At 43.9% G+C, this 27,789-nt stretch overlaps 1 protein-coding gene across 1 annotated transcript; it reads left to right on the top strand.

Moving 5' to 3' along the window:
• On the top strand, window positions 1-27,789 carry CCND1 (cyclin D1). The gene is made up of 5 exons (XM_069623449.1): window positions 1-390; window positions 1,713-1,928; window positions 3,687-3,846; window positions 14,389-14,537; window positions 23,499-27,789. Exons 1-5 carry the CDS (start codon window positions 193-195, stop codon window positions 23,649-23,651), a joined length of 876 nt encoding a protein of 291 aa, XP_069479550.1. The 5' UTR covers window positions 1-192; the 3' UTR covers window positions 23,652-27,789.

Below are 27,789 nucleotides of genomic sequence, written 5' to 3'. Positions count from 1 at the left end.
TCTGGCCGGACGCTGAGGGAGGGAGGAGAGACTTTACCGAGAAGTTGCAAAGTACTGCCGCCTCCAGAGGGCTCCAGCAGCAGAAGCAACAGCAAGCACCCAGACGGGGCTCTCTCACTGCCACCAAGAAGAACTGAAACCACCGACTCCCACTCCGGAAACAAGCGCAGGATACCGAGGGGAAGGGCAGACATGGAACACCAGCTGCTGTGCTGCGAGGTGGACACCATCCGGAGGGCCTACCTGGACGCCAACCTCCTGAATGACAGGGTGCTGCAGACCATGCTGAAGGCCGAGGAGAGCTGCCCCCCTTCCGCCTCCTACTTCAAGTGCGTGCAGAAGGAGGTGCAGCCCTATATGCGAAAGATTGTGGCCACCTGGATGCTGGAGGTTTGTGCACCGGATCTCTGTGCTAGCCACCACCAAAAGTGTCGAATGCCACGAGGAATCACGCACCCACGCCCAGCAACGCGCTTGCCTTGTGCCCTCCGCTCCCTTACAGCCCTGCTAGGGTTATACGATAAGAAATGCCCTCTAGGACCCCCAACTTTTAAGATGCCCGTGCACCATGTGGGAGCCCCCCTGTGCCCTCTAGAACGGGGCATCTCTCCTGATAACCCGGTAGCTGCCTGGGAAGAGAGGGGAAACCGAAGGGCGCCCCCACACAGCCGAGCCCCTGCCAGTCCCAGGCGGAAAACACCCCTCTACTATTTTATACGAATTTATTTGTATTTTTAATATCCACGTACACGTATGCAGTGCTTTCCGTGCCAGTGTTCTACGCCATCTTTGTTCGATTTCTGTTTGCAGGCAGAAATATGCTCCGAATTCTGCATATATGGCAATAAATATTGGGTGGGGGGGCTGCAAAGGGGGTCTCCGTGATAGTGAGGTGACATGGGGTACATGGGAAGCCCTGAGCCCCGATTTAAGAGGTCTCTTCCTTTGTTGGGGGTTCCATGTCCTGTCTCGCTGCAGACAGAACATGTACTTAAGCAAAACTTTTGAAAGGTCGCACGTGTAAAAAAGTTGGAAATCAGGACCTCCTATGGTTGTGGGACCCCGGGACCCCGCTCACATTAAGCACGAGGGCCAGAGGTTCATTTTCATGTGTCTGGTTGTGCCCTTTGGAGCTTTTGAATATTTTTTATTAATTTTTCAAATTTAGCTCGACTGCTTTCCTGCAAATGTCGCATGCTTTCTGGGACGGCCGGGGGGCAGCGCATGTCTCGTTCGGATCGGGGCGACCCCCCTAACCAGACGCCCCCTAACCACCCTGGTTCGGTAGAGAATCGCCCGCTGGTCATTTTCATGACATTTGTATGCCCCTGTGGATTTTTTTTATATTTTTAAATATTTTTTGAAAAGATGACGATGTAAAATGTGGCTTGGCCATGGGCTGGATTAGACGCCACCTTTGTGAAGGGGAAAAGGCACGTTGCAGCGAAAATAAATGCTAACTCGCTATAATAAGGAGCGATTTCGTGTCTTTTCTGCACTTTCTGTAACAAGAGGGCAATGTTTACATTCAGGTTCTTTGAAAAAGAGCAGCTTTTTGGCATCTGCGCTCCCTTTAGGAGGTGGATTTTTAAGAGGAGTTTGTCAATTGCTTTCCCCATTTCATGATTTGTTTTAAACAAAGTGCCCAACCTGTCGCTATCAAACAGTGTAGAGCCTTTTTTTTATTTTTTATCAATTTTTTGAATTCGTAGGTATGTGAAGAGCAGAAGTGCGAAGAAGAGGTGTTCCCTCTGGCAATGAATTATCTGGACAGATTTTTGTCCGTGGAACAACTTAAAAAGAACCGATTGCAACTCCTGGGGGCCACATGCATGTTTATGGCGTCGAAAATGAAAGAAACCATCCCTTTAACGGCGGAAAAGCTCTGCATTTACACTGATAACTCCATCGGACCCTACGAATTAGTGGTAATTTAGTGCTTGTTTTTACCATAAGAGAACTATGCATTGTGGAAAATGTTTGTGTTTGTGTGTATGTCCGCCCACCTATGTGCCCTCTGCCCTTTTGACCACTCGTGTTAATATTTCATTCTAAGGTCACACACTGATAACGGGTGCACTGGCCCCACCGATGAAAGTCTGTCCCCAAAAGTACGATCTACACGAGTCGTTTTGCGTTCCATTGCCTCGTGTGTCTAAAAGCAAATAAAATAGGAGTGGAAGATGATGGCGCATCAGCATATTACCAAGTCGCTTTCTCTTGCACATCCTGCCCCCGGTTTCCGCACAAAGCATTAAGTCATACAATGAGCCCCCTCCGCTGGAACAATACACCTCGTTGACATAAAGCTCGGAGTGCTGTTTGAAACGCGAGCTTCTACTCCCCTCTAGTGGCATGTCTGAAGAACGCGCACAGAAATATTATCTCGCAAGTTCTATATGCGCGAATTCACTTCACCCTCAAGTCTTATATGTGATCATTCTAAAATACTTTACACCTGCTGCTGTGGATATTGTGGCCTCGTGGCAGGCAATCGTGATGATAACCTGCATTCATATAGCCTTCGAAGTACATATTCTTAAAGTTGGGACACGCAGTGTGCACAAGGACCGAATGAGCTATTGTACGTCCAACGCTTTCAGTTTAAGACCACACACGGACACATGGAGCGTGCAGTGTAGTTAAAATATCCATTACTCGATCTTTTTACTGTTGACTGGCCATTTAGTGCCAGCGTTTGCAGGTTCCAATTATAGTCACCAGCTGTACCCGTGCTTGCAATTGGCACACGTTGATTAGGCCTCGCGTGCTGAATAATACACATGTGAGCCTGTGTTACAGAAACCTTGCAACGGCGCCCAGGCAATTTAGCACGGAATTTGCGCTAGGGCGCAACATAGCTTTCTTTCAATTCATTTATGAACTTTTGCTAATATGGCTCCACATGGGTTCAATCACACCAGTGCACAAACTAAGTAGGAAGGAGTGCCATCATCGCACGTGTGCACACATGCGTTTTTGAGCCATGACAATGTTTGCTCATGGTACTTCAGTGCAACGTTTCAATAATACGACCACTTACTAGGATTCCTGCCTATTTCAGAAAATCCACCGGAGAGCGACTACAGATTGACCGCTGCCCTCATGCGTGAAAGGCTATGTTCACACAACTAGGAGACCAGCGAGACTTATGCTCACACCTTTCCTTTGTGCCTTAAGTTTTTGTTTTTAGGGTTTAACTCAGATTAGATCTGGTCTACACATAAAGTGATCCTTATATTGCGACACAACATAAACTTCTATTAAAACAGGCTCTCCTTATTCATTGAACCTTCCTGTTATAGGTGTTCAGCGTTAGAATCCTAATGTTCCTAAACCACCATGGCATTTCTATATGGCATGCATGTGATCTTTTTTACGTTGCCCTTCCCCTTTCTTTTTGTAGTGTTGTTTGCCCTGTCCTCTTTCTTGTTATTGGATCATTCATATTGTATTTAACAAACAGTTAATGGGCTAATGTTCTATTGTATCAAGATTTTTTCACCAACTTATATGTTGTATTCAAAAATGTGGTTAATATGTACATGTGTATTCATTGTGTTTATTAAAATGTAATACACATTAATAAGCAGGTTGAATGTCTTGCACATGTTGCCATCTTTGCTTTGCCACCTGTACAATATCCTAAACTGACTTGCACCATTCTCCGTTTTCCCCCCAAACAGCAAATGGAGCTGTTGACATTGAACAAACTAAAGTGGGACTTGGCCTCCGTCACCCCTCACGACTTCATCGAACATTTTCTTTGTAAAATGCCCCTGACAGAGGACACCAAACAGATCATCCGCAAGCACGCACAGACTTTTGTGGCCCTCTGCGCTACAGGTATGGGTCCGAGTCCTGGGGGAATCAAGCAGACCTGATGATGATGATGTGGTGTTCATTGTGGGAATGTGCAGCCCCCCCTCCCCCCTCCCCACGCCCCCATGGTCTCCTCTGCCCCCATGAGAGGCACAGTTGTGTCCGCTCACTTCATGCCATGACTCAGCTTCCCCGCTGCCCTTCTGCAGATGGGGCAGCCAGACATAGTCCCACTGTTGGTGCATGTTCGCGCCTTGGCCTGCTAAAAGCGCCGGCCCCTCATTCGGATCCACAATGCCCACCTCCTACCCCCATATGAACTTTCCCAGCCGTGATTTGGTGCCTACAAGGGACTACTGCTCTCAGAGGTAAGTCCACGTAAAACAAAACAGCGCTGTAAAGTCTGACGAGCCAACAGATGCCCGTGAATGAACTGTCCTTTCTTGAATGGTGCTGTGCTTCGCTTGCGTTGATGCTGCAGAATGGATGTACAAAACGCAGCCTGGAGTAGGCAAACGGCTGCAACAGGCCCCTTGGCCAATGCTTGGGGCACTGGCTTTGGTACCTCACAGCATCCCGTGTTAAGACACATTCCAGTCTAAGGGCAGAGACCTTGGATCTGCGTGATTGCTTTTACTTTCCCAAAAAATGTTTTAGTCGCTGGCAATGTTGGAAGTTGGTGGGCAAGAAGCACGTGCAGAAGGGAGGCTGCGCTTCCTTGGTTGGTATAATTGAAACAAAACCGAGCGGCTATTTGGAGAGATGCAAATAATCCAAATTGCAAGTTTTGCTTCCCAGGAGGTAGGGAATAAGAATACGCCACGAGTAGTTTTCTTTCTATTTCTATCAGAACATTCTGCCTCTCTGTATAGTCATCCAGCGTTGCCACGGGCCACATGACACATGAACCCTCCTGTTGTGTAGTCCAGCTCTGAGGCCGCATCCCCAAAAGCATGGTCCTGCAACCCAGTGGCTCTACAGGTGTTTTGGACTACGATTTCCATGATCTCTGATACTTGGCTATGCTACCTAGGCCTGATAGGAGCTAGCAACCAGGAGAGCCAAAGGGTGCAGACTACTGCCCAGAGGATACGGGCAGACTGAAGGCAGTTCCACGAACAGAGGACCAAAATCTTAAAAATGCTCACCCCAGAGAAGGGGGGGGGTGTTGCAGATGGAGGTGGCAGTGAAACCCGCAGATGGCATTATTGTTCGAGGCCAGAGCCTCTTAGCACTAGATATTAGGCCATGCTTTGCTGCAGGGAAGGGGGGCTCGAGAGAAATAAAGGGAAGAGGCGATTGCAGTCATGGAAATTAATGCTGACTGTTGAGCCTTGACATAGTGTCCAGCCACAGCACATGCAATAGGCCTCAGGCAGCCATCGGTCACACGCCATGTGTCCATTAATGGCACGTAGGATGGATTCCTTAACCAGTGCTGTTATTTTTTACGCACAACATTCTGTTGAGGGATTGGCAGACAATCCCATTTTGAAGGTTAAACCAGGACCGAATACTACACCTTAGCAATTGGCCCAGTCAAGCAGGCGTTTTTCAGAACTTATCGCTGGCAGGTTTCAAAGCTCATCACACACCGTCCCCAATTCAGTGCAACCCGATCTACTTCTGTTGTGCGTGTGCAGCGAAAAGTTCAGTGCCATCTTAGACCAGTTTGAAAATTATACAAAATGCAGGTTTTGGGGCATTTTATTGGACAAACTGAAAACAGTGACGTTTAAAATGCTCCCCTTTTCTCTTTGATAGTGACATATCCTGTTTTTTTTCTTTACTGATCATTTCACTGCACCCCATCTGAAGAAGTCTACATGAAGTTGAAAGCTAATGTATGGTTCCATCGGTGGCTAATATGTCCAGTTAGTCAATAAATGGTACCAAACCCCTCATATTGTGTGGATGTGGAAATGGCAGGCTTCCCCACCCAAATCAAGCCCCTCTTCTAAGAGTTTTTATTTTGGGGGTAGTACTCTTGGTCTTGCCTCAATCGGTCACTGCATTTTAGAAATCCGTTTTATTTGGAAGTTTCCGGAAAGCAGTTTTCCTGATGAAATGGGGGGATATTTGTTGTTATACTGTGAGCCGTGTTGTTCACAGGCTCACGTGTAGTGTAAAAGTAAAAGGAAGTTTATGGTGTTACGGACACAGCAGGGACGTTTTCTGCTCTCCGCTTGTGTTCTACAGGGCCAGAGTTCTTTTTGTTTGCCGGACACGTGCATCTCGCAACTGGAGCGAACCAGATTTTGTATTGCTAGTGCAGAGCGGGTGCGCTACTGCCCCTGCTGGTGACTGGGTGAACATCCCGCAACGCTTCTGTTTTCACACGCGGCTGCTCTTCCTGAAGTGATGCGCCGACGACAGGATGCTTGGCTTCATGGGAGGAGCCTATCCTTAGTGCACGCAACGGAGCGTTTAGTAAAGCGAGCAGTGAGTGTACACAGTTCACACCCCAAGCTCATTATATTGACCCATAAATAGGCCAGGCAACGTTAAGTCTTTTCAGGAAAGTTATGCTTTCCCCCAGAAGTGTGATGTGGTCTAGCACAGGAAATGTGATGCAGGGCGGGGAGGCTGATAAAACAAACACATACATTGTTTAGTATGTTTTAACTGCGGGTGTACTTCCCAGATTATTACCCTGTCTGATATGTTGCTTAGAATTCACACGTGTCGTTATTGTATGATCTTGTGAGCGATCCAGACGCAACCTGCCAGTATTGGACAAGGCTGATGCCCTCTAGAATGAGGCATTGTATACTTAAGCAGACGAGGTCTGTGTGGTTTTTATTGATTGAGCAGGGACACTTCTTGGGGATGTAGTTCCCCTGGCATATTAACAGGGGTGGACTGGTATATAGGCAGCTCTGGATATTTCCCGCTAGGCCTCTGCGCCCTGGGCTTTTTTTTTTGTGGTAAGCTATTTTATTTCCATATGTTCTCATAGGAAAATGCTTGAGCTTGCTGAACATGTGTAACACGGGGTTACTTTGAAGATTACTTCCAGGGCCTTTTGGTTCCTGGTCCACCCCTGCCTATGAAGCGATCGTGGTAGTCTGCATTTCTGTAAATGCAAGCGACGAAAGACTTCAGACATAACAAGTGAGCGAGACATTGGCTGTGCAGGGTCGGGCGTTGTTTTCCAACCTTTTCTCCTGGATTGTGAAACACGGCTGTTGACTTGCTTTCTTTCCTAGTAAACCTGTTGGCAGTTTCTGCATTTTAAACCTTGAGTCCAGTGTTTCAGTTGGGCATGTTTACTGGGTATTTATGCAAACTGGCACCTGGGGCAAGTGCTGGCATCGTGAGTTTCACAAAAACAGTGGTTCAAAGGTTGGGAGTTTGCTTAGACTCCAGCCCTTTGATCTGAAGCCGCTGTTTTTTATTCTGTTCTTTTTTGTCAATACCAAATCCCAATCCAGATCTTATATTTATCCCAGCGGGGCACCTCGCTCTCGTGTAAAGCATGCTGGTCTGGGCTTATGGCTAGCTTAACTGTGGCCCGCTCTCGCTGTCAGGCATTTGATTCCTGCTAGAAAATGAAAGGGGAGGGGGGCCTTAACTGAACGGTCACTCACTGGTCACGTTGGAGAAAATATTACTTAAAAATACAACTTTCCATCAACACTGATGAAAGGGGGTGTCATATCAGCACGGCCCAGGGCAAACTGGGGAAAAGATGACATTGAACTAAAGCACTTCTAATGCATTTTGGAGCCAGAGCTCTCTTTACTGTGTTTTCCCATGCTACCATTTCCTTTTCTGTTCGAGCTGTAGCCCATGGTCACGTGGTAACATGCCTTCTGGCCAGACATTGAAGAAATACAGTATAAAAAAGAATGACATAACTGTATGTTGCCTGATGCATTCACTAAAGCCGTTCTTAGTGAGCCCGGCCCATAAATAGGTTAGTGTGTTGTTTATTGAACAGGAAGTTGTTTTTTCGCCAGGGACTAAATGAATGATTGTCGTCCTCTGTTAGATACGGTTGCTCGTGAGCTATGATTTGCTAGTGGGAGTAGTGTAGAAGAGATAATGTTGCCCAACTCTACATTAGCAGAGAACAGAAGAGGTTGCCACTCATGGATGCGGGAGTCATACTCACCGAAGCCTTAGGGACATTAATGCAAAAAAATAAAACAAGGAAATAACGGGACATTGGACCCACAAGCTAGCTGGATGCACAGTAGTATGAGATCATGAGGAGAGTTGCGGGGGGCATCCTGGCCTACAACTCAAATCCCTTTTTTTATTCTTGAGTACCAAACCAGAATAAGGAATGTGGTCTGCTTGGATATCATTTACACATTTGACACTTACATTTCGAAAACAAATAGGCAGACTAGACGGCTTCAGAGACGCCAGGTAGACACGTGGTTCACAGAACAGCTTAGGGGATTGAAGGTTAATGGTCACTCCAATCGGTTATTAAGCGTTTGGAGGGCCTTTTCCTGCTAAACTGCAGGGAAAGATGTCTCTTTCCAAGTGGCTCCAAGATATCCAACATGGTTGATACTTCAGTGTGAGTAAATAAACACAGAGGGATTTGAGAGGGTTGTGTTAAGATACAAAACAGCCAAGTTCAGTCACACTCATGGCCCAGTGAGAATGGGGGAACTATGGAGGAATAGGGTATTGGTAGTCCCCAGCCTAAAGACGGATCTTGGGGACACCTAAGTTTATAATTTCAAAGTTTACAAATATTGCTGGGGCATTGGGGCGTTAAATACTGAGGCAGAGTGGAAACCATCTGCCCAATTGTAGCCACGGTTCAAATCATTCCTCAGGTCTCACCTCTGGTAGTGGGTCCAGTGTGGGGATCTGTGTCCAGAGGAATGGAGACAGTCTAGAGTTCAGAGGAAAGACACTAAGAGCCAGGAAGGTCTGCATCAGAAATGTAATGCAGAGCCGTTGAAGGACTTCTAGGAATGGTCTTCAGAGGGGACGATCCCGGAAGTCGTCCAGGAGATGCACATAGCTCTTCCAAAAGGAAGGCAAATGTAATCAATATTGACTAGTCACAGGGGTGTAGCTTGGGCATTGCATTCCCTGGGCGCAAAGGTGCCAGGGCGGGGCTCATAATGAGCCGTTTGGTTTATACATATTATTGATGATAGTAGAATACGCATTACAAGTTCAGCTTTGATTTCAGATTATGCTATAAATGGGCGTTCTTCACATTTCTCCACTAAGACAGAAGATCACGAGCATTGCTTATGGTGTCTGGAAGACTGTTCCAAAGCCTCCAGGCCAAAACGGAGAATGTACAGCCTCTGATCCTTTCCTTTTGGAAAGTCACAGTGACAAACGAACATGTGTCTAAGTGATCCAGTGAGTTGATATTGACAAACCTTCTTATCTCGAGCTGTCTTTTTCCATCAGCAGATTTATGCACTAAACACAGAGAATTAAAAATCACCCGCAGTTTATTACAGAGCCAACGAAAGGATCAACAGTGGGGAGATATGGTCAATCCTCCACCATCCAAGAACAAACCATGCAGTTTCATGTTCTACCTTAGTCTCGGGAGGATAGCTCAGCGGCAATGTGCTCACCTTGAAAGCAAGACGACACAGAGCAACACAGGTTCGACCCCCGGGTCCACGCTTATAAACCTCTGGGTATTAAGCGCATTATAAATAACCTATCATATCATACCATACCTCTTGCAGCTTACTCTGTATGTTTACAGGAAGGGATAGATGCATGCTGTTGCTGAAGTCTAAACGGGACGAGGCAGAAGCATTCATAGTAAGTGGCGGAGCCAGGGAGGGGGCAGGTCTCCCCCGTAGTGCCCAGTGCGGCCCCAGCCTCCCGCTGGTGCCCTATTATCCACCCCAGCACTAAAGGCTGCATCTGCTACTGTTCATACTAGCAGCCATTTTAGTTTTCTTAGATGGAAAAAACAAGGTCATCACTGAAGTAACTTGGTGTTTTAATATTAACTCTGAATCTATGATGATGGAAAGATCTTTCACCCTGGACACAGCCTCTGGAAAAGGCCCAAATATTTCAGACGAAAAGGTCGAATTCCAAGTGTTACATCTGGCATTAAACGCCAACACATCTGTATTTCTGGAATTAATCTTGAAATAGTTGACATCCATCCAACTTTGAATAGATACTAAATATTTGATAAAGGGTGATAGGGATTAAAAACCTCCACTCTAAACTTACAGCCCATTGCATCCTGTTGAATGTAGTCTCCTACATCATAGGGGAATGTGTCCATTGGTGCTCAACTTCAATGTTTTAGCCGGTCATTGTTCATGTGTATTTACAGGTTTGTGCTTGTGAAATAAAGGTCACTCGAGCACCGAATGCTCAAGACTCCCAACCACCGTGCCCAAAAAGTTGCATCTAACTGTGAAGGTAGGTGAGAGCGTAGTTAAGACTGAGCACATTCAGTCCTTGGTCTCTTTGCTGATATTGCCAACAAGGGTGGCAATTTGAGCCACGTGGTATGGTGGTTTTACAGTCAAGTAGACATAAACATGACTCTGCTCACTTAGGGTACCAAACAAACCCCAAATGGTAAATCGGATTGACCATAACTGCGTTGGGTCACATTCTCCCAGTTGAACCAGAAGAAAGACTAACCCAGACCCAAAAGGCAAAGCAAGCCATGGCAGATCCATTGCTTTTGCCCAACAACCCATATTGCTGCAGTCCGGCCACAATGCCGATAGGACGGGGCTCTGCAACTTGTGGGTCTCTAGGCTTTTTGGACTACGACTGCTATGGTCCCTCAACATTGGTTATGCTGACTGGCCGATGGGAGTTGTAGTCCAAAGCTTCTGGCAAACCAAAGGTTTGAGACCCCTGCCCTATGAGGCATTTTTAACCCCTATCTTGTAAGTTTTGTACATAATTTGTAGAGGAAAGTACTGGATGTAACAGTGATTTTCAGTTAGTTTGCACTTGAACTAATGGGACTGAGAGGGCACAGAGACCCATTTAGAGCAAAAGGAAAAGTGCAAAACAAAATGACCGATGTCATATTATCCTGCAGCAAGTGGCACTGGATGGGCCGAGTTTCCGCATCCATAGAGAGAAACAGAAACAGGAACCCCCCCTTAGCTGCCAGGTCATCGTCCACTGCTGAATTCTATATTTCAGCGGCCATTTTTATAAAGCACCTTTGGTTGGAGACAGAGGAGGATGGCCGCTGGATACTTTGCATGTGCCCTTCTTATCCTCCCTCAAGACAGCACAAGATGCCAACGAAGGGTGATGCTGCTCAATGGAATTTCCTTTATGCCGGCTCTCAATTGTCTGCTTTTTATAGGACTCGCTGCTTCTCGGCCCCCGCCGAAGGCGGCCATTGTGCTGCAGTAGGTTAGGAAATGTGTACCCGTGCTGTTTGAAGTAAACGCATAATTAAGCTTTCAGTGATGGGCTGTGGCCTGGGCTAGCAATGCAGGGACGAGTGAGAGCAATGGGAGAGAGAAAAGGAGCTCTCCGGGACGAACACTTACAAGAAACCACGCTGGAGGGAAATAGGCTCTTGGCGGGTAGAGATTTGGAACAAATATTGGACCTTCAGTGTTTCATTATGTTGCCCCCATTATCTGAACACGCGAGGCCCGCTTCTCCGTACCCTCCCACCCCTTTTCAGAAAGAAGGCCCTTTGAAGCACGCTTGCCGCACTCCTTCCATTCTCCTACGTTGTTGTGTCCCTGTAAGACTCGAGTTAAGGTATGTGACCAGTTCAGACCTGTTACCTCCTCCAGGAGTGATTTATCTTCATGGGTTTTGATTGGCTTCAATGAAAGCCTTTTTTCATTCATTGAATGGATGGAACTGCATCACAGAAGGGGGTTAAGGAGATGAGCGTAAGCAACCTGCTCGGGTTTTCCCAAAGGCTTGCAGTCCCGTATGCTTCTTTTTGTCTTCTCTTGTGGGTGGCTGGCATTCTTCCTGCTCTTCTGTATTTTCTTACCCCAGCAATGTTTAAGTTGTTTATTCTTTCAGAATGAAGACCTGGGGTCGGAATTTGTGATTGTGGGCTACATTGCAGGGATCGAAATTAAGATTAGATAAGCAGGAGCTAAATGCTGTTCCTGGCTGTCTAGCATTAACCAGTGACCAAGAACTACTACTGAGAGGCCTGGAGCTATCAACTAAACACTGAACATCTAGCTTGCATGTAAGATGTAAACCTTTTGTCCATCACCCCTTATTCTTCAAATGTTTTATAGATGTATCCTAATGCTTATTTATAGACTGTCACAAAAACAGAGTAAAATCTGCATTAGTGTGCATGGGAAACTAAACTTAGCCCCGGTAACTGTTGGTGTCAAGCTAACCAGGCTCTTATAGGCCACAAGCAGGAGCTAAATAGCTCCCAGCTCATGTCAATTCCGGACCCTGCATTGGTGCAACACAGTGTTGCTGGGTATTGTGGCTGTGTCCAGTGTAATTCATCTGTCACAGAACCAATTGCGCCCACACGCTCACAAAGCAGTGGGATGATGCAGCAATGGAGTCTGGCAGCAGTACCACGTTCTTTACTTTCGGGGGAGAACCCTTATTTCCATACATAGATGAGTACCTGCACATCACTAATGCGGTCTGCATTTTAGTATATGCCTGACACGTGGGCCATTGACACTTAGTATGGATGGCTACTTGGGAGCTGGATGAATTCTAACTGGGGTACCTAGCAAAGAAAAAAAAAACACCAGTTTAAGACTTGGATGCAGGCTTAACTACCAAACTTAAGGAGATGATTTTCCAGGAGCGGGCTATGATCCATTATATTTTGTGCTACTGTCTGTTTTAGATCAGATCTTCATGAGTGTTTTTGTGGCCACACGTGCAGAAATTGTTTGCAAATACCATTTTTAGGTTAGGTTGCTTTATCAGGCTGATTTGCTTATCGAAATGCAACTAATTTTAGTACATTCTCACACACACAAATGTAACTTTTTTCAGAAAGTGATTACATTTTCAGACGTGTTGGATGTTTGGGCAAGAAGTGTGGATGAAGGTTCGATGATGGGAGAAATAATTGTAATATTTACATCTGGCAGTCAGAAGTAGTATGCAAATAAAGGAGTTGAAATTGCCAGGAGTGGGGAGCTATTTAGGTCCTGCTTGTAGCCTGGAAGAGAACCTACCCTGACTGGCATACATACGAACGTACCTACCTTGAGCATGTGTATAAAGGAACTCTAGCTTTCATTTAGTGGACAATTTGTCATATATAAGGAGACAACTTGCTCACCAGAGGTAGCTCCTGCTTACAGAGTGATGCCAAATTCCTAGGAGCTGCTTTTTGCTTCTGTTCATCATTGCTGAGGCATTGTGATAAGCAAGCATTCACAATGCCAATAGGCCTAGCCTTCTTATCACCTTTCCTTTACATGCACGAAGGCGCTGACCGTGTTAGGCAGATGTATCAAGATGTTATGTGTTGGTCCTTATATAGGCACATGGTGAACTAAGGACATGTCAGCCTCCCTGATCTTGTGTGGAATATGTCCCTCTGATTGGCTAAGAATTTCTTTGTATGTATGGGATTTATAAAGCACAAACCTAGCTGTGAAGCAACAAAGAGCTGTACATCGGGGTCACATCCCAGGGGGTACAAGTAGCAGAGGGGCTGGGATAGTCACCCTGATGGCTCATACAACTTTAAATTACTTTAACAGCTCAGACAGCACTAAAGGATGAGAACATTTGGCAATGTGTTTTGCTATTGATCTCCCAGGAACCATTTTCTGAAACTTGGCTATTTCATTAAGCATTAGCTGGATACATATTTTTCGTAGCAAATCATTGCTATATAGACAGTGGGGGACAATGCAGCAAAAGAAACGATCTGTGGATATTATGTTCTTACCTTCGTTCAGACTTTTCTATTGGTTCGCCCTCTCGCCCCTTATAACGCGTCCTTTATTCTTTGCGTGAGGCGCGCTTTATGATGAAACATCAAGTAAAGTCCTCCAGTGTGGCGCAAAAGAGCCTGTGGTGTTAAAATGTGGATTATGCCCCTTTTAGAATAGGAAACGGGGGGTTTGAATGTCAGAGCTGGCCTCCTTTAGAAGTCGGGTGGGGGTTAGCTTTGTAGAAACCTACAGCAATGTCTGTCTGGAAGGGGGCCCAGCCTCTTGCCAGCATGGTGCCACTTCAGAATGTGACTGTCTGCCAATTAATTGGGACCCTTCTCACTTGGCAATGCCAGATTACTTTAGAACCCTGCTGCCAGCATGGATGGCAGCCAGTGCCATGAGTCTGGCGTGACAGGCAGCATTTTAAGATGCCACATTTGCATATGCATTTTAGCAACTTATGTCCAAGTTCAGCATTTAAAAATATTTAATAACAGTTATGTTTCTATGTTGGCTCCTGTTGATTTTAAACAATTTCAAAAATCTTATCCTCCCGTAGTCAGTGTCCAGGGGCCACAAGTACGCTTATTTCTTATGATACAAATGTAATATCTTTATGGACCACCAACAGTTTTGTTTCTCTCTTTAATGGAAGTGAAATGACTATCCTGCTTGCCCTCCAGCTCAAGTCCTCTTTCCTTATCTTTTCTCCCAACAGACATCAAGTTTATTTCAAACCCTCCATCCATGATCGCTGCAGGCAGCGTCGCTGCAGCTGTTCAAGGCCTTCACCTCGGCAACACCAACAGTTTCCTCTCCCACCAGTGTCTCACGCCCTTCCTTTCGCAAGTCATCAAGTGTGATCCGGTAAGTCATTGAGTGGGAAACGAGGCGCGTAAGGGAGATCGCTCCTGCCTATCAGAAGTTGGCTATGATTGTCATTCTTTGATATGTTGTGTGGCTCTTGCTTTAATATGCCCCAGGAATGTAAAGATGGGGAACAGTGGACTGTACAGGACAATGTATGGGTGCTTGAACTTGTAGACAAAAAAAATGACCTGATGGAGTCAGTCAAAAAGATTCTATTCAGTTTACACCATTATAATCATACATAGTACAAATATTGCATAGAATAAAGATAACAGAGTAATTGCCAGTTAAAAAGAATACTGTATACTTAAATACTAACATGCTGGTGATATTTGGGTTTCAGCCGGGTACCATAACCGTTCTACTATCATAAAGTGCACGTATCCCTTCCCCAAGATTCTTTCAGAAATAGTAACATATCAAATGTAAAATTCACATGGGACCCCCACATATGGGACAGTTACTCAGAAGTCCTTGTTGTCATCAGCGAAGAGGGAAAGAGCCCTGATAAGTGCTTATAATGACCTCATTTGGTTTATTATGTGATTGATCTGACCAGTAGCCGGGCATTGAGTCTGCCCGTGGGACAAACGCTTGCCCTGTGGTGGTGGTCGATCATTTCAAGACTCCCCTTTTGCCCCGGGGGTTGCAGGAGATTCACGCCAATGACTTTAAAGCATTCATCAGTCATTGAGCCAGGAAAGGCGACCTTGCAAGGAAGCCCTGGGGGAAATGATCCATGTCACAACAGTGTGAAGTTGAGGCACAGTTGTCCATTGTCTTCTAACTAATGCCAAGGACCAATAAAACGTTCCGCTTTTTTCAGAAATGGCGAGGGTGAGGTCCCCAAAAGACTGGACAACAGACTCCAGCAAACACAAGCTGGCGCTTTCCAGTACTAAGATTCCTCGCATATCTGCTTTCTGATGCTTTGTGATATAACAGGTAGAATGGAATTTGAACACGTCTGCAAACAATTACACTGGGCTCGGGAAATTGAAAATGTCATAGGGTTGGGGCGCAACAGGACAAGGATATGGGTCAGCCTCGCCAATAGTTTCTGCGGTTTGTTTTACAACCTAGGCACTATACCGCGAAACTAAAGATGTCCGTCTGCTCGAGAGGCTGCTCTTTGTCCACGCATCTCAAGAATAAGGAAAAAGGGCGGGGAGAAAGACGTTTGCAAGGAGAATGCCACTCTTGTAAGTCTTTCTCCCACTGTAAGGGGCCCAACAAGAGCCTTTGAAGTTGCCCAGGCAAAATATTTCTGCAGGCGATAAAATGGGTCATTCAAAGCAATGCAAGGGCCAAGTGTAGTGACTTTCACCTTGCAGTTAAAGCGTCTATCTATTTTACATGAATACTTGTAAGAAATGATAACCAATGAAAACAAAATGGAAATTATGAAGCACCACTAAGAACAGCAATGACTACATTAAATAGTGAATAACCTGCTTCAATACAGACGGCTTGCAAGCAGTGAACAAATTAAAACAAAGCCCGGAAAGACGGATGCAAACAACAACTGAAAAAACCCTGCACTTTTTGATGTATTCCCCCAAAATGCACATTTGCGGGGTGGGAGTATTGGGGGTAGTCACTCGCAATTTTTTGGGGGTGCACTTTCTTTCGAATCCGTCCAGCGAGTCCAAAGTTATTAGCAATAGAATTTTATCTATGTACACATGCTTCACCTTAACTATAGGGTGACAACCGCCACCTAAATATACACACACACGCACATTAAATTTAGTTACTATGTGGCTCCATGTCACCAGAGACACCATATTCTCGTACTGGGATTTTCTTTTCCTTGGTTTTACTTATGTTCGATTTTTTCACTTTGAAGTGAACAGACTACTGTACATTTCCCAGAATGCAATCATGAAATGAAAGCCTGGAACGTAGGACATGGTGCCCCAGTAACATGGAGTTGTCTGGTAACCTTGTATATATTGATACTGTTGGGTTCGCTAACTAAAATATTTAAAAATAACCCTGCCGCATCTCAGTGTGGAGAAAGACATCTCTGAATGGTTAAATGCACTTGTTTAATGGTGTTTTGGGCATGGTGTTGCCGGTGTGTTGCGTTACTTAATTTACACGGCATACCTGATGTATCACTTAGTCATTATTCTCCTTCTGGTGCTTAAATCCAGTGTCCTAAACGTGACCTGCTTTGGTCTACAGTTAGATTAAGTCCCTTGTCTGCAAACTTTGGGCTGGCCCAGCTATGGTGATACTATCATAGCGAAATACCCAGTCAGGCGCCAGTTTGTGATGTGCGAGTTTGGCCTATTTCTTATTAAAGTATAAAGTTAAGAAACAGAAGTGAACCTGCCCATGCCATGCTGCAGATGTCCGCTGATTGCTGGTAACTAGTGATCAGGTCATCTTTGGCACGGCGGGACCGCCTCCTATCATTCCAGTGCAGCACCCTCCTCCTCACCTCTTCCAGTCACCTTTCATTTGTGCTCGACTATTTCCAGGCCAGAAGTGGCTTCGAGCTAGATTCGATTTCCAGGCTCCCAGTGCACACCCAAGATTGTGCTTCACCTGTCTGCCCACCTTGAAGCATATGTCTGTCGTCCTGCACGTTAGCCAGGCCAGAGCTGAAATGCAAATACGAGCCCTGTCGTTTTCAGTTTCCTGCCCCCTCCCCCTTTGCATTGTATGCAAGCCTGAATTTCAATCTTATCAGAGCTACTGTGTATACTGAGTGATGTATTTGAGCACATGACAAAGCTCCCAGGCCTCCTCTTGTGCACTCGGAGGCTTAATGAAGCCAGAAAGGGCTTATGACCTCTGAACAAACTTTGGGCAGTGGAGCAGAAATGCTGGGAGAGGCCATCCAAGTAACAGGAAGGGTTCAATTTGTTCTCAGCATTCGGATCCCATGTCCCCAGGCTAAATACAGCTTAAAAAAAAAAGCTGATCAAGGCTTTTCCGTGTTCCTAGGTGGCATTTTGGGCGAAGCAAAAGTATTTGATGCACCAAATTCAGTGCTGTGCATCCTTCCAGAACTGAACATTTGAAACGAGTTATTTATATTTAGATTAAATCAAGTGATTAAACAGAAAGACATTAGCATGCTACTCCTGTATTTTTTTTTAAGGGGAGCATTACTACTTCGTAAAAACAGACTTGGCGATAGTAACGCTAACCATTGAAAAACCGTGCAGGGTGGATTGCACTTCAAGAGGCCTCGTGAAGCAGCTGCTGTTTTGCATTTGACTATGCACAATACGTTATTGGGTGCCACAAAGTGGCCGTGCCCGCAGTTTGCACCTTTCCGAATCATAACTAAAAAAGGTGGCACACATTTATCCAGAATTTTTCTTTGCCTGCGCCACAGCGGTGAACAGACTTGCATTTTGGGGTACAATGGGACCCCTTGGCCGTGATAAAGCATATATAATACATGTGGACGTTTTCATTCCTGTGTTCTGTAATGAACATGGCAGAGCGGACCCTACTGTTTTGCGTGTCAATTAGAAACCACAACAAGCACATGTGCTGATATATTCGCATTCAGCTTTGGATCCTTGCATTATGAAGTCTCTAGTTGGTAAAACGGCCCATTATGAAGTCTGTAGTTGGTAAAACGGCCCATTATGAAGTCTGTAGTTGGTAAAACGGCCCATTATGAAGTCTGTAGTTGGTAAAACGGCCCATTATGAAGTCTCTAGTTGGTAAAACGGCCCATTATGAAGTCTCTAGTTGGTAAAACGGCCCATTATGAAGTCTCTAGTTGGTAAAACGGCCCATTATGAAGTCTGTAGTTGGTAAAACGGCCCGTTATGAAGTCTGTAGTTGGTAAAAACGGCCCGTTATGAAGTGTGTAGTTGGTAAAACGGCCCCTTATGAAGTCTGTAGTTGGTAAAACGGCCCATTATGAAGTCTGTAGTTGGTAAAACGGCCCATTATGAAGTCTGTAGTTGGTAAAACGGCCCATTATGAAGTCTCTAGTTGGTAAAACGGCCCATTATGAAGTCTCTAGTTGGTAAAACGGCCCATTATGAAGTCTCTAGTTGGTAAAACGGCCCATTATGAAGTCTGTAGTTGGTAAAACGGCCCGTTATGAAGTCTGTAGTTGGTAAAAACGGCCCGTTATGAAGTGTGTAGTTGGTAAAACGGCCCCTTATGAAGTCTGTAGTTGGTAAAACGGCTCAGTGAGTTCAATGTGTGTTACAGGGATTTGTGTGCAACCTTCTGTCACAGGTTTGAACCCTGGAAGGGTCGACTTAGGTCCTCATCCTTCCGATGGCTAGAAATTGGGTATCATTACATTTGGAATCAATACATTAACATATTTTACTCTAGTACCTTGAAGCAGGAAGAACTCGGACATGAAGTGCAGTGTATGCCAATGGGATGTTTTTAAACCGTACCTGAACGGGTGAACCCCATACCAAGGGGCATGCCATAGCTGCCTTCTGAAATAAGTGTGATGGTACGCTACGTCCAGCTAAGAGGCTACGAACAGAGAGTCGCCTATATAGACAAACGTTTGTTTTTTGGTGGAACTTAGTACTACATTGAAAATTCCATTTGGAAACCCATCACAAAGGCCACTGTTATTTAGGCACATGAAAAAAGGGTTTGAGATTGCTGCGACCTCCCTTCACTTGCCACCACCCACAATGACATATCCATCAATACGTACCGATCCGGACCCAGAAAAAGAAAGAAGCCCTGAGGCTAGGAACACTGTGCCCATGATTGGTAGTAGCTCCCTTTGCAGAAATGCCTAGCCATCAATCGGCCCATACCTATTACCAATCTTCACGTTTCTCCAAGTTTCTGCATTATTGTCCTTTCGGCCCAAGGTATCCCACAGATGGATCCAAAATCACTGGAGTGGACGGTTTGTTGCCAGCTAGAGGACACGGGAGGAGTGGAGGCAATTTAGTGCTGCTTCTAGAGAATTGTTTAGATCTTGAGTGGCCATAAACACAGCTCGTCAGCATGGCATTGGAGCGTTCAGTGAATCACAGCTGGTGTCGACGCTTGGGTTCGAGTCATCCTAGTCATTAGGAGAGGAACGTCTACCCTACTCTCACCATAGTCTCACCAGCTTCTCCCTGAAGGAGGCATGGCCACACTCAAGCAGTGCAGTGATTCCAATGCCCAAAATGGTGGTTGGGTATATAAGTGATGCTTGGAAGCACCACACAAACAACTTTAAAAGTCACACAATTATCTTGGAACCGTGCTGATTTATTTGCTGGGATCTCAATATTGGTTTTTCATTTTTTCCGTATCTTCACAAATACTAAATTTAAATTTAAGTGGCAGAAACATCCACTCTGAGATATCAGCTGAGATATTTTGGTCTCTAGTTTAACCTTTGGTCAATAACACAAACAAATGCGAAGGAAAACTGGCCATTGTGTTGCGTAACACTACAATAAGCAGGGTTACAGGATGTGCTGGCTTCATTTGGAAGCAACAACAAAAAGACACTTGGAGTGTGGGGGAATAAACAGAGCTTGATTTTTAAATTATCTTTTCACTGAGAGACTAGGCGTGAGATCATTATTATACAATCTTTCTATGGACAATCATTTCAAAGGCAGACTGTCAGACGGTCCAAATTTGAGATGCAGGATTTTGAGCATCCATGCCTCATTTACATGCGTTGTCCCAGAAGGCATCTGTGTCCGTTTGTTCTATTATGTAATTTCCCATGCAAAAAACAAGCTTTTGGCCTCTGTTCTCGTAAAACGTAGGCTGCTGACTTTGCTTTTATGGAACAATCATGACTGGGTTTTGGCTTTCTCAGTGTAAGTTAATCATGGCATGCCACTTGTGGGGACCGAAGGGCACCCAGTGCCAAGGGCTAAAACCGTTTTTGGAAGTTTAGTCCGAGGAGACAATGGAAATAGGAAACAGTTGTCTTCATTTGTAAAGTATATACCTACTGTTATGGAATGCTTGCAGGGTTCCTGTTCGTTTTTCCCTGCTGTGATAATTATAATAGTTTAATGCACGTACGTGGGTGTGTCATTAAAAAGATATATAGATAGCACAGCAAGCCTGGTCTGGACTAAAATACTGAAACCACAGTGAAGGTAAATCCCATGATGGAGCCAGGCAAACAAGAAGGAACATAACAACACACACAATTGCTGCGACTTTTTCTAGGTTGTTCACCACTATTGCAGTTTTTGGACAAGAACTATGAAGCACAAGGTATATTTGGGGAAGTGTTCCTGAAATACATGTCGCATCCACCGTTTTCAAGTGCCCCTTCCCTGTAGTTATTTTGAACAGTGATGCTTGAAGCGACATATTACAGCGTACACATCAGTAATTATGGTTGTAAAGAAACCTTTCAACGTGGCCTTCTCTGATATGCAGATCCACTCTGCTGTTTATTGTGCCTCTATAGCACTTTACACCAAAGTGCTTTACAAAATGAATGAATTGTCTCAAATAATAGAAATTATGGTATGAGACGCACAGGACAGGAAAGTAGAAAAAAGTAAGATTGAAGAAAATCCATCAAGCTTGAAATTGAATGGCTAGTCCAATGAAATGGACACAATCAATGTCTGGCAAAATGAAAAAGATTTTTCAAGACCGCGCTGGGCTCACCAACCGCTCCTCAATAAATTAAGGAGTGTGGGCAAGGGCCGATTCACACGACTATTACTAAAACAGAAAACCACAGTGGTCATGGCAGGAGAGGAATCCAATCTGATTTGGGTAACTGGGGTAAACCAATAGAAATACCATTTGCATATAATTGCATTGAATCGCAGAATACTGGGGTGATTTCTGGCAGAGCTGGCTTGACCTTGCAAGCTCCCACAAGAAGGGGCTGAGGCCACGATTGTGCCACAGGGAACAGAGATGCCATCGTGACAGCATGACGCAACAACGTTTTGGACTCAAGGGGCCATGGGTGCTGATGCTCATTGGACATGGTGTACATGGCATATAGGCCATTTGGCGTGGTTAAAGGATTCAGTCATGTGTCTCAGTGAGATTAAGGTTGTATGAATTGTAGAGCTTAGTCGTATGGATTCGCTTTCTGCTACATAACACCAAGTATAATGTTCACAGTTCAGTGCAGGGAATTAACATATATGGATTCCAAAGACCACGAGGTGGATCTACTTATCCTACCCATTAACCTCAGGCATAAACTTTAGCGTATGCCCGCAGCAAACACTACACTTTTAAGACCCTGACGGCCACGGGAGAGGAAAAAAGTGCCACCCCACCCCCCGTTAGTCAGATATAAATGTTGGCTGGATCTGCTCAATGCCAAAATTGACCTCTCCCCTTTTTGAAAGAAGCTAAAAAATGAAGGGTGAGTTAATTGTATGGCCATGTTCTCACACTACAGCCCCCCAAAACAGTATGCCCTTGTTGGGTGGTAGGAGGAAGTCTCTTTTGGTGGCGCTGTCATAAAAAAAGACTGGGTCACACAGGATGCTTCTGAATGGGGGTGAGGGGAGTCCAACGGGAAAGGGGCAACGACATGAACAGCGGACAGATCGCCCTCTGGTGAAAGTCCACATTCACTCCCAGTCATGCACATCCCAACACATTTGACACCAATTTATCATGGAAGACTGGGGTCAATGCTGGGGCTAAGGCATGTCATAGGTTACATTATAAGAGAGGCAGGCCTGAAAGGGAACTTCAAAGCCCACCGTTGAAAGGAGTTGAAGACGTTAAGAAATGCTTGGTGTGTAGACATCTAAATAATTTGCTTGATATATGGCGATAAAATGATTTTGCGTTATTTCATATTCAAAAGCAGGCGTCCCCCTTCCTGTGACAGACAGGGAGGTCTTGCTTCTCTTTCACATTTTATGTCGCCTGAAGGGCGGGGGTATGCAACTTACTTAGGGGAAGTGAGGATTGAGGTGGGAACCTAAAAATCAGATATAAGAAGATATGCATTTCTGTTTCAACACGTCCCCATGATAATGACGTCTTGTGCAAATTCATCAGGAGGTGCCTTCAACTAATGAACAGAGCATCCAATACCAGACCATGAAGCACTCGGCACATGGGCAGACTAGGCTGGCCAGCAGCCTTCATATACGTCATCACATTCTGTGTCTATTTTATCATTTATACTGGAAGGAATGGGCTGTAGGAGTTGTGTCGATTTAGATGCATGTACTAGGAAGGAAAATTAAGTCATTATTTTCAACATTTTGTGAAATGGTACCCAGTGATTTAATTGCAGAATATTCACAGTGCGCACTTTTCTGACTATTCATTGTCAAGAAATTCCCCCATAATGTATGATTTAAAAAAAACAAAACAGATAGTCCTTTTGGTAAATGGAATAATGATTTATATGGGGCTGAGGCAGGGCTGGGGTTTATTAGTGTGATACAGCAGGGGGGGTTGGGGTTAATTGTGGGCTGTGGCAGAGTTGGCGGGGCTGCATTTTGTTCCTGCTCTAAATTTAAAAAAAACTGAAAATTCCAAAATGTAACATTTAGGGTGAAAAAAACCAGAGGTGAAAGCACATGGAACCTGTGACACGAGGGTATCCAGTTACTTCAGATACAGCATTTCCCACCAAGACACTGTATAGTCCAATGCCAGTTTTAAAATGTTGGAGAAGTGGATGCTATTATGAAATCTTTCAAGGATTTTCTGATTGTTTTAACATTCCGTGTTGGAGGAAGGGGTAAATATACTTGCATGTAACCCCAAAAACCTTTTGTGTTCCTGGATATAGGTGACACTACTTTTAGTGCCATGCACGGCTAGCACCCATTGTTGTGGGCAAGATAGAGGTAGCAATTAGTTGTTACAGCAGAACATATTTGCTTGTTGCAGTCTTCAATAATAGGCACTAGATAAGCAACCCCATTAAAAATCCATCGATTTTACAGTGCTGCCACTTGTGATCATTCACTGTGTAATGTTTATTGGTTCCTTGGCTTTCTAAAGACACTGTTCTTTGGTTCCTTTCTCCAGGATTGTTTACGGGCTTGCCAGGAGCAAATTGAATCGCTGCTAGAATCCAGTCTACGCCATGCACAACAACACAATGTCTCCGAGCGCAAAAATGCCGACGACGAGGATGGCCTATCTTGCACTCCAACTGATGTGCGAGACGTGAACATTTGAAGGGACTTGTGGAAGTCGATTGCTGACCTACAAGCTGGCGGAGCAAAGGCGCTTTGGACGTGAAAAATCGCCGAATGGCCTACTCCTCCCCTTCCCACTCACAGAAAACCCTTTTTCACCGGGACAGTTGAATTTTTTTCAAAACCAGAAGGGAAATCGTCACTCTCACGTGTTTTTTTTCTTGCTCTTTCTCTTTTACACCTGACTTAAAAGAAAAAAAGTTCCCCAGAAAAAAAAAGAAACTGTCTTAAAAAGTGAAAAAATAGTATTTGAATGTCCCGGTTGCAGGGTCTGTGCTACAAAAATAAGGATTGTATGAGACCATAATCAGCTAGTTTTCATATGAAAGTGTTTATGTCTGTTTGCTGTAATAATGGACATTAACAAAGCAGAGATGTCACCAGGGGAGCCATTACGTTTGATTTCCTATGTGGTTGAAACCATTTTTAACGTAGAAGAGGGTTATTTTTAGGTAGGCGAAACATATTCTTTTATGTGTCTTTAAAAAAAAAAGCATAGCTTTACGCTGTCTAGGCTTTCTTGTATCCTGCTTGCTTATGCATTTAGTCACTTTATAATTTGTCTGTAAAGTTGTATTTCCTTTTTTTAGCATCCTCTTCGCCTTAAAAATGGTTAGTGTAACCGTACCCTAGTGTATTTTAGCAAACATCATTATTATACGATAATCTTGTGTGCCTGTGGATTGCCTGTGCACGAGGCTTGTCAGGGGGAAGCCAGCTTAACACTGCCAGAAAAGAGCCCAGTGTCCTACCCATATGATACTCTATTGTAAGAGGATCCAACATAGTGAACATAATATATTATATTTTTGTAATCCTCGTATTTTTTTAGTTGCCTGTGTACAAAGAAAAAGAAATGCTGGCTTGACCCAACAAATTCAGTGCCTGATATTGTCCAGGTTAAATCCACAGATGAGTTTTTTTTAAAATATTCTAAAACCATTCCACTTCAAAGCACTTTCAGTCCAATAGATATAGCGAATGCGTCCTTTTTTATTGTTATTGTGGGAAATTCTATAACTCAAATGGAATGGTTTAGAAATATATCAGTGCTTGTGTGCAAGCTCGGGATTGCAAAGCAAGTGCATTTAACTATGGTGTTATGGAAAGGTGATTTTGGAAGATTGCATTCCAGCGATGAAATAAAGAGCATTCACATAGTGCCAGGTTATTTTTCCTATGTTTTTCTGTCGAAAGGCAGGGAGGTAGACATCCTTGTGCCCAGCCAGGTATGTGTGCAAGCATGAGGCCTTAAGGTGCATGTATAGGACACACCGCTTGAGGTTGTATCTCTAGTTGTTTATCAACTGAAGCTTTTTAAACACTAAAATATATAATTTATAGCTCAGGCTAAAATAAGAATATTTATTGCAGAGGATTTTCACAAGGCCAGTATAATTTGTAATAAAAAGACATTACAAAATAACGACCTGCACGCCGCTTGACACCTTTCTATCCTTGATGTTGCAGTTTCAACAGAGCTTCTACAGTGAGATGAGCCAGGCACTTTGTTGGTTTCAGCTCGTGTTCAGGCGATTTCAAAAGCAATCAAAATCTGGAAAAGAAATTAAAAAAAAAGATAAACACCATAGTTAAATCCGTAGAATTGGTGTACTTGAAAGAAGTTCATGTTCCAGTGTATTCCCCATTTTTTTGTTTGTGTTTCTTAATTTAGCTACAATTAGAACATTTGCACATCTTGGCCATTTTCCTTTTTTGTTGATATTTGTAGAAAGTAGTCGGAAGGCAGGTGGGATTAGCTGTTGAGGATGACGCTCGAGGAGAATGTGATGGGAAAATTGTATGTGAGAAGCTGCCGTTAAAGGTGTTTGATTGTAAAATTACAAAAAAGAGAAAGAGGAGTGGGAACTCCAATTTTTATTGAGCTGCTATGGATAAATTCCCAGCATGGTTTGGAAAATAATTAACAATGCTTTCCTGTATCCTTGTCATTGTGTTTGCTGCTATTTTGTGGATCTGTTTTTTTGTGTTATACAATGTCATATACTGCCATGTTATAGGTTTTTAATTTTCTCATAGAAAATTATATTATGGACATCATTTTTTGTAGAATTTTTTATGTGATCAATTTTTACTTAATGTGATTACTGCTCTATTCCAAAAAAGGTTCCTGTTTCACAATACCTCAAACATCAGTTAACCGTGTTTGGACCGGATTTATATGTTTTACACAGTGCCTCATAGTTCTGCAAACTGAAATGCAAGGGACGGCATTCTGAATGGGTCTCGCAATTAGCAAAGACTGTAGGTTGCATTAAAGGGAATGTAAACTGGTCAGACCACTTAACATGAGCGCCTCCCTGATCTCCTGTTACCAGCCTGGTTGACTTAAAATTCCTGCACCATTTGACTCAAAGCATTGCAAGAACTCTCAAATGAACAAAAAGCATGCAACATTACCCAGCAAGCTGTGACCTATTGGATATGCTCACTTTTGCAGGTCAGGTAGCGTTTTAACTGGCCCTGCTAATAATGTGAGCCATCAAACACACTAAAGTCAATTACCATGAGAACCATGTCACAGCTTAATTAGCATTACAAGAACATCCTGGGTAATATTTACTTCGAGACACAATAAAAAGTGTGTGTAAAAATAAGCATTTTAAATGAGGACTTATAAGGAATCCAGGCTGCAACAAGCCAAAAAAAGATTTGGTATGTACACATGACAAGTTGTTCTTTTTGTGGTTTATATTCCCTTTAATCTTAAGTAAGATGGACTTCAGACATTTCAGAAATATTCAATTGATGTCATTTTTGTTGTGTCTATAAAGCTGGATTTGTTTGTCTGATCTGGGGTTTAACATAGTAGTTTTATAGTTGTTAGTCACATTGATTTATGAAAGGTGCATTATATAAGGGGTGTAGTACCCTTGAGTCTAATAAATTAGGATTTGGCAAGTCACAGGAGAAGTACTTTAGGTAATTCTGTACCTTCCCATACCCTAATTAAGTGTAATGTGGAGGGTACATCATTCCTTATAATACATGGTGTTCTGTCCTCCTACAGTCCAAATCATACCAGGTAATGGAAGCACACTGGTGTTCCATAATATGTTAGGTCAGTGTGAGTCTACTGGTGGTTTGGATTTGTAAATAGACCAATGGCTCCGTTTGCTCTGGAAGATGGTAACAATCTGAACTGTATCATAATAAGTTATTTCCCGGCAGTTGTGATGCCATTTCCTTTTTTCAGAGCAGTTGTGATGTCATTTTCCTCTTGCAGATCAGTTGTGATGTCATAAGCTTACTACAGATCAGTTGTGATGTAACAACTGGCCTGTAACAAGGACATTATGTACAGGTTTTTTTTACATAGTTATTTCAGTCACTCATGTATTATTGTAACCATCCTGTATGCCACATGGCCAACAATTAATTATCACATGGCATGATAGGATATCTTCTGAGATCGAACTATGTTGTGTGTTCTGTTTTGATACACTAGATTTTTCTGTTAACTATAGCATAATGCTTATTTAAAAGGGCATGTCATGAAGCCAGCTAACAGAGTTGTATGCTGAAGAATAATCTAGCTCTTGCCTGTATGCTGCTAAACCAAAACAGAATTAGAATATATGTCGAAGGTGCACGCAGTGAAGGTCCTACACAGTAAATCAATGGAATACAAGCATATTGATGCCTACTGCATTCACAGGACCCAGGAGGACCAGACTCAAATCTGTCCAAATATCAGGAACATTTCTTACTGCTTACCTCAGAAACACTTCTGTTTGCGGCACCTCTGTCCCTGTGACCCCCCTCCCAACAAGACTGTTGCGCATGCATTGTCTGTGTGTGTGTGTGGCGCAATTCACGCAGTGGCGTGGGTACTGCAAAATGTTTCTAAGTAATGTATGTACTGCCAAATGCTGATTGTGGGTTCACGTGCCAACGGAGATGCTTTATCTTTCAACATTATTCGCAACGTATTAACAGTCTGTCATAACAGAGCAATTCAGAATTTGTAAGTTTTGCATTGTCATCATTGGTCTGAATGCACATTGTCACACACACAGACCTGTAACAGACAATATTCCAGCAAAAAGAAAAGAAAAAAAAAACTAAAGTCTAGAAATAAAATTTGTGAAAACCCA

This window comes from Ambystoma mexicanum, chromosome 11 (genome assembly GCF_040938575.1).
Source record: "Ambystoma mexicanum isolate Mex_15411 chromosome 11, UKY_AmexF1_1, whole genome shotgun sequence".
In the NCBI taxonomy this organism is placed as follows: domain Eukaryota; kingdom Metazoa; phylum Chordata; class Amphibia; order Caudata; family Ambystomatidae; genus Ambystoma; species Ambystoma mexicanum.
This window is presented reverse-complemented; position numbering and strand designations above follow the sequence as displayed.

Bases quoted from the DNA above. Each gene is read 5' to 3' on its own strand.
- CCND1 (XM_069623449.1), top strand. From the start codon at position 193: ATGGAACACCAGCTGCTGTGCTGCGAGGTGGACACCATCCGGAGGGCC. The intron at 391-1,712 runs GTTTGTGCACCG...TTGAATTCGTAG, and splicing joins TGGCCACCTGGATGCTGGAG to GTATGTGAAGAGCAGAAGTG. The intron at 3,847-14,388 runs GTATGGGTCCGA...TTCTCCCAACAG, and splicing joins TGTGGCCCTCTGCGCTACAG to ACATCAAGTTTATTTCAAAC.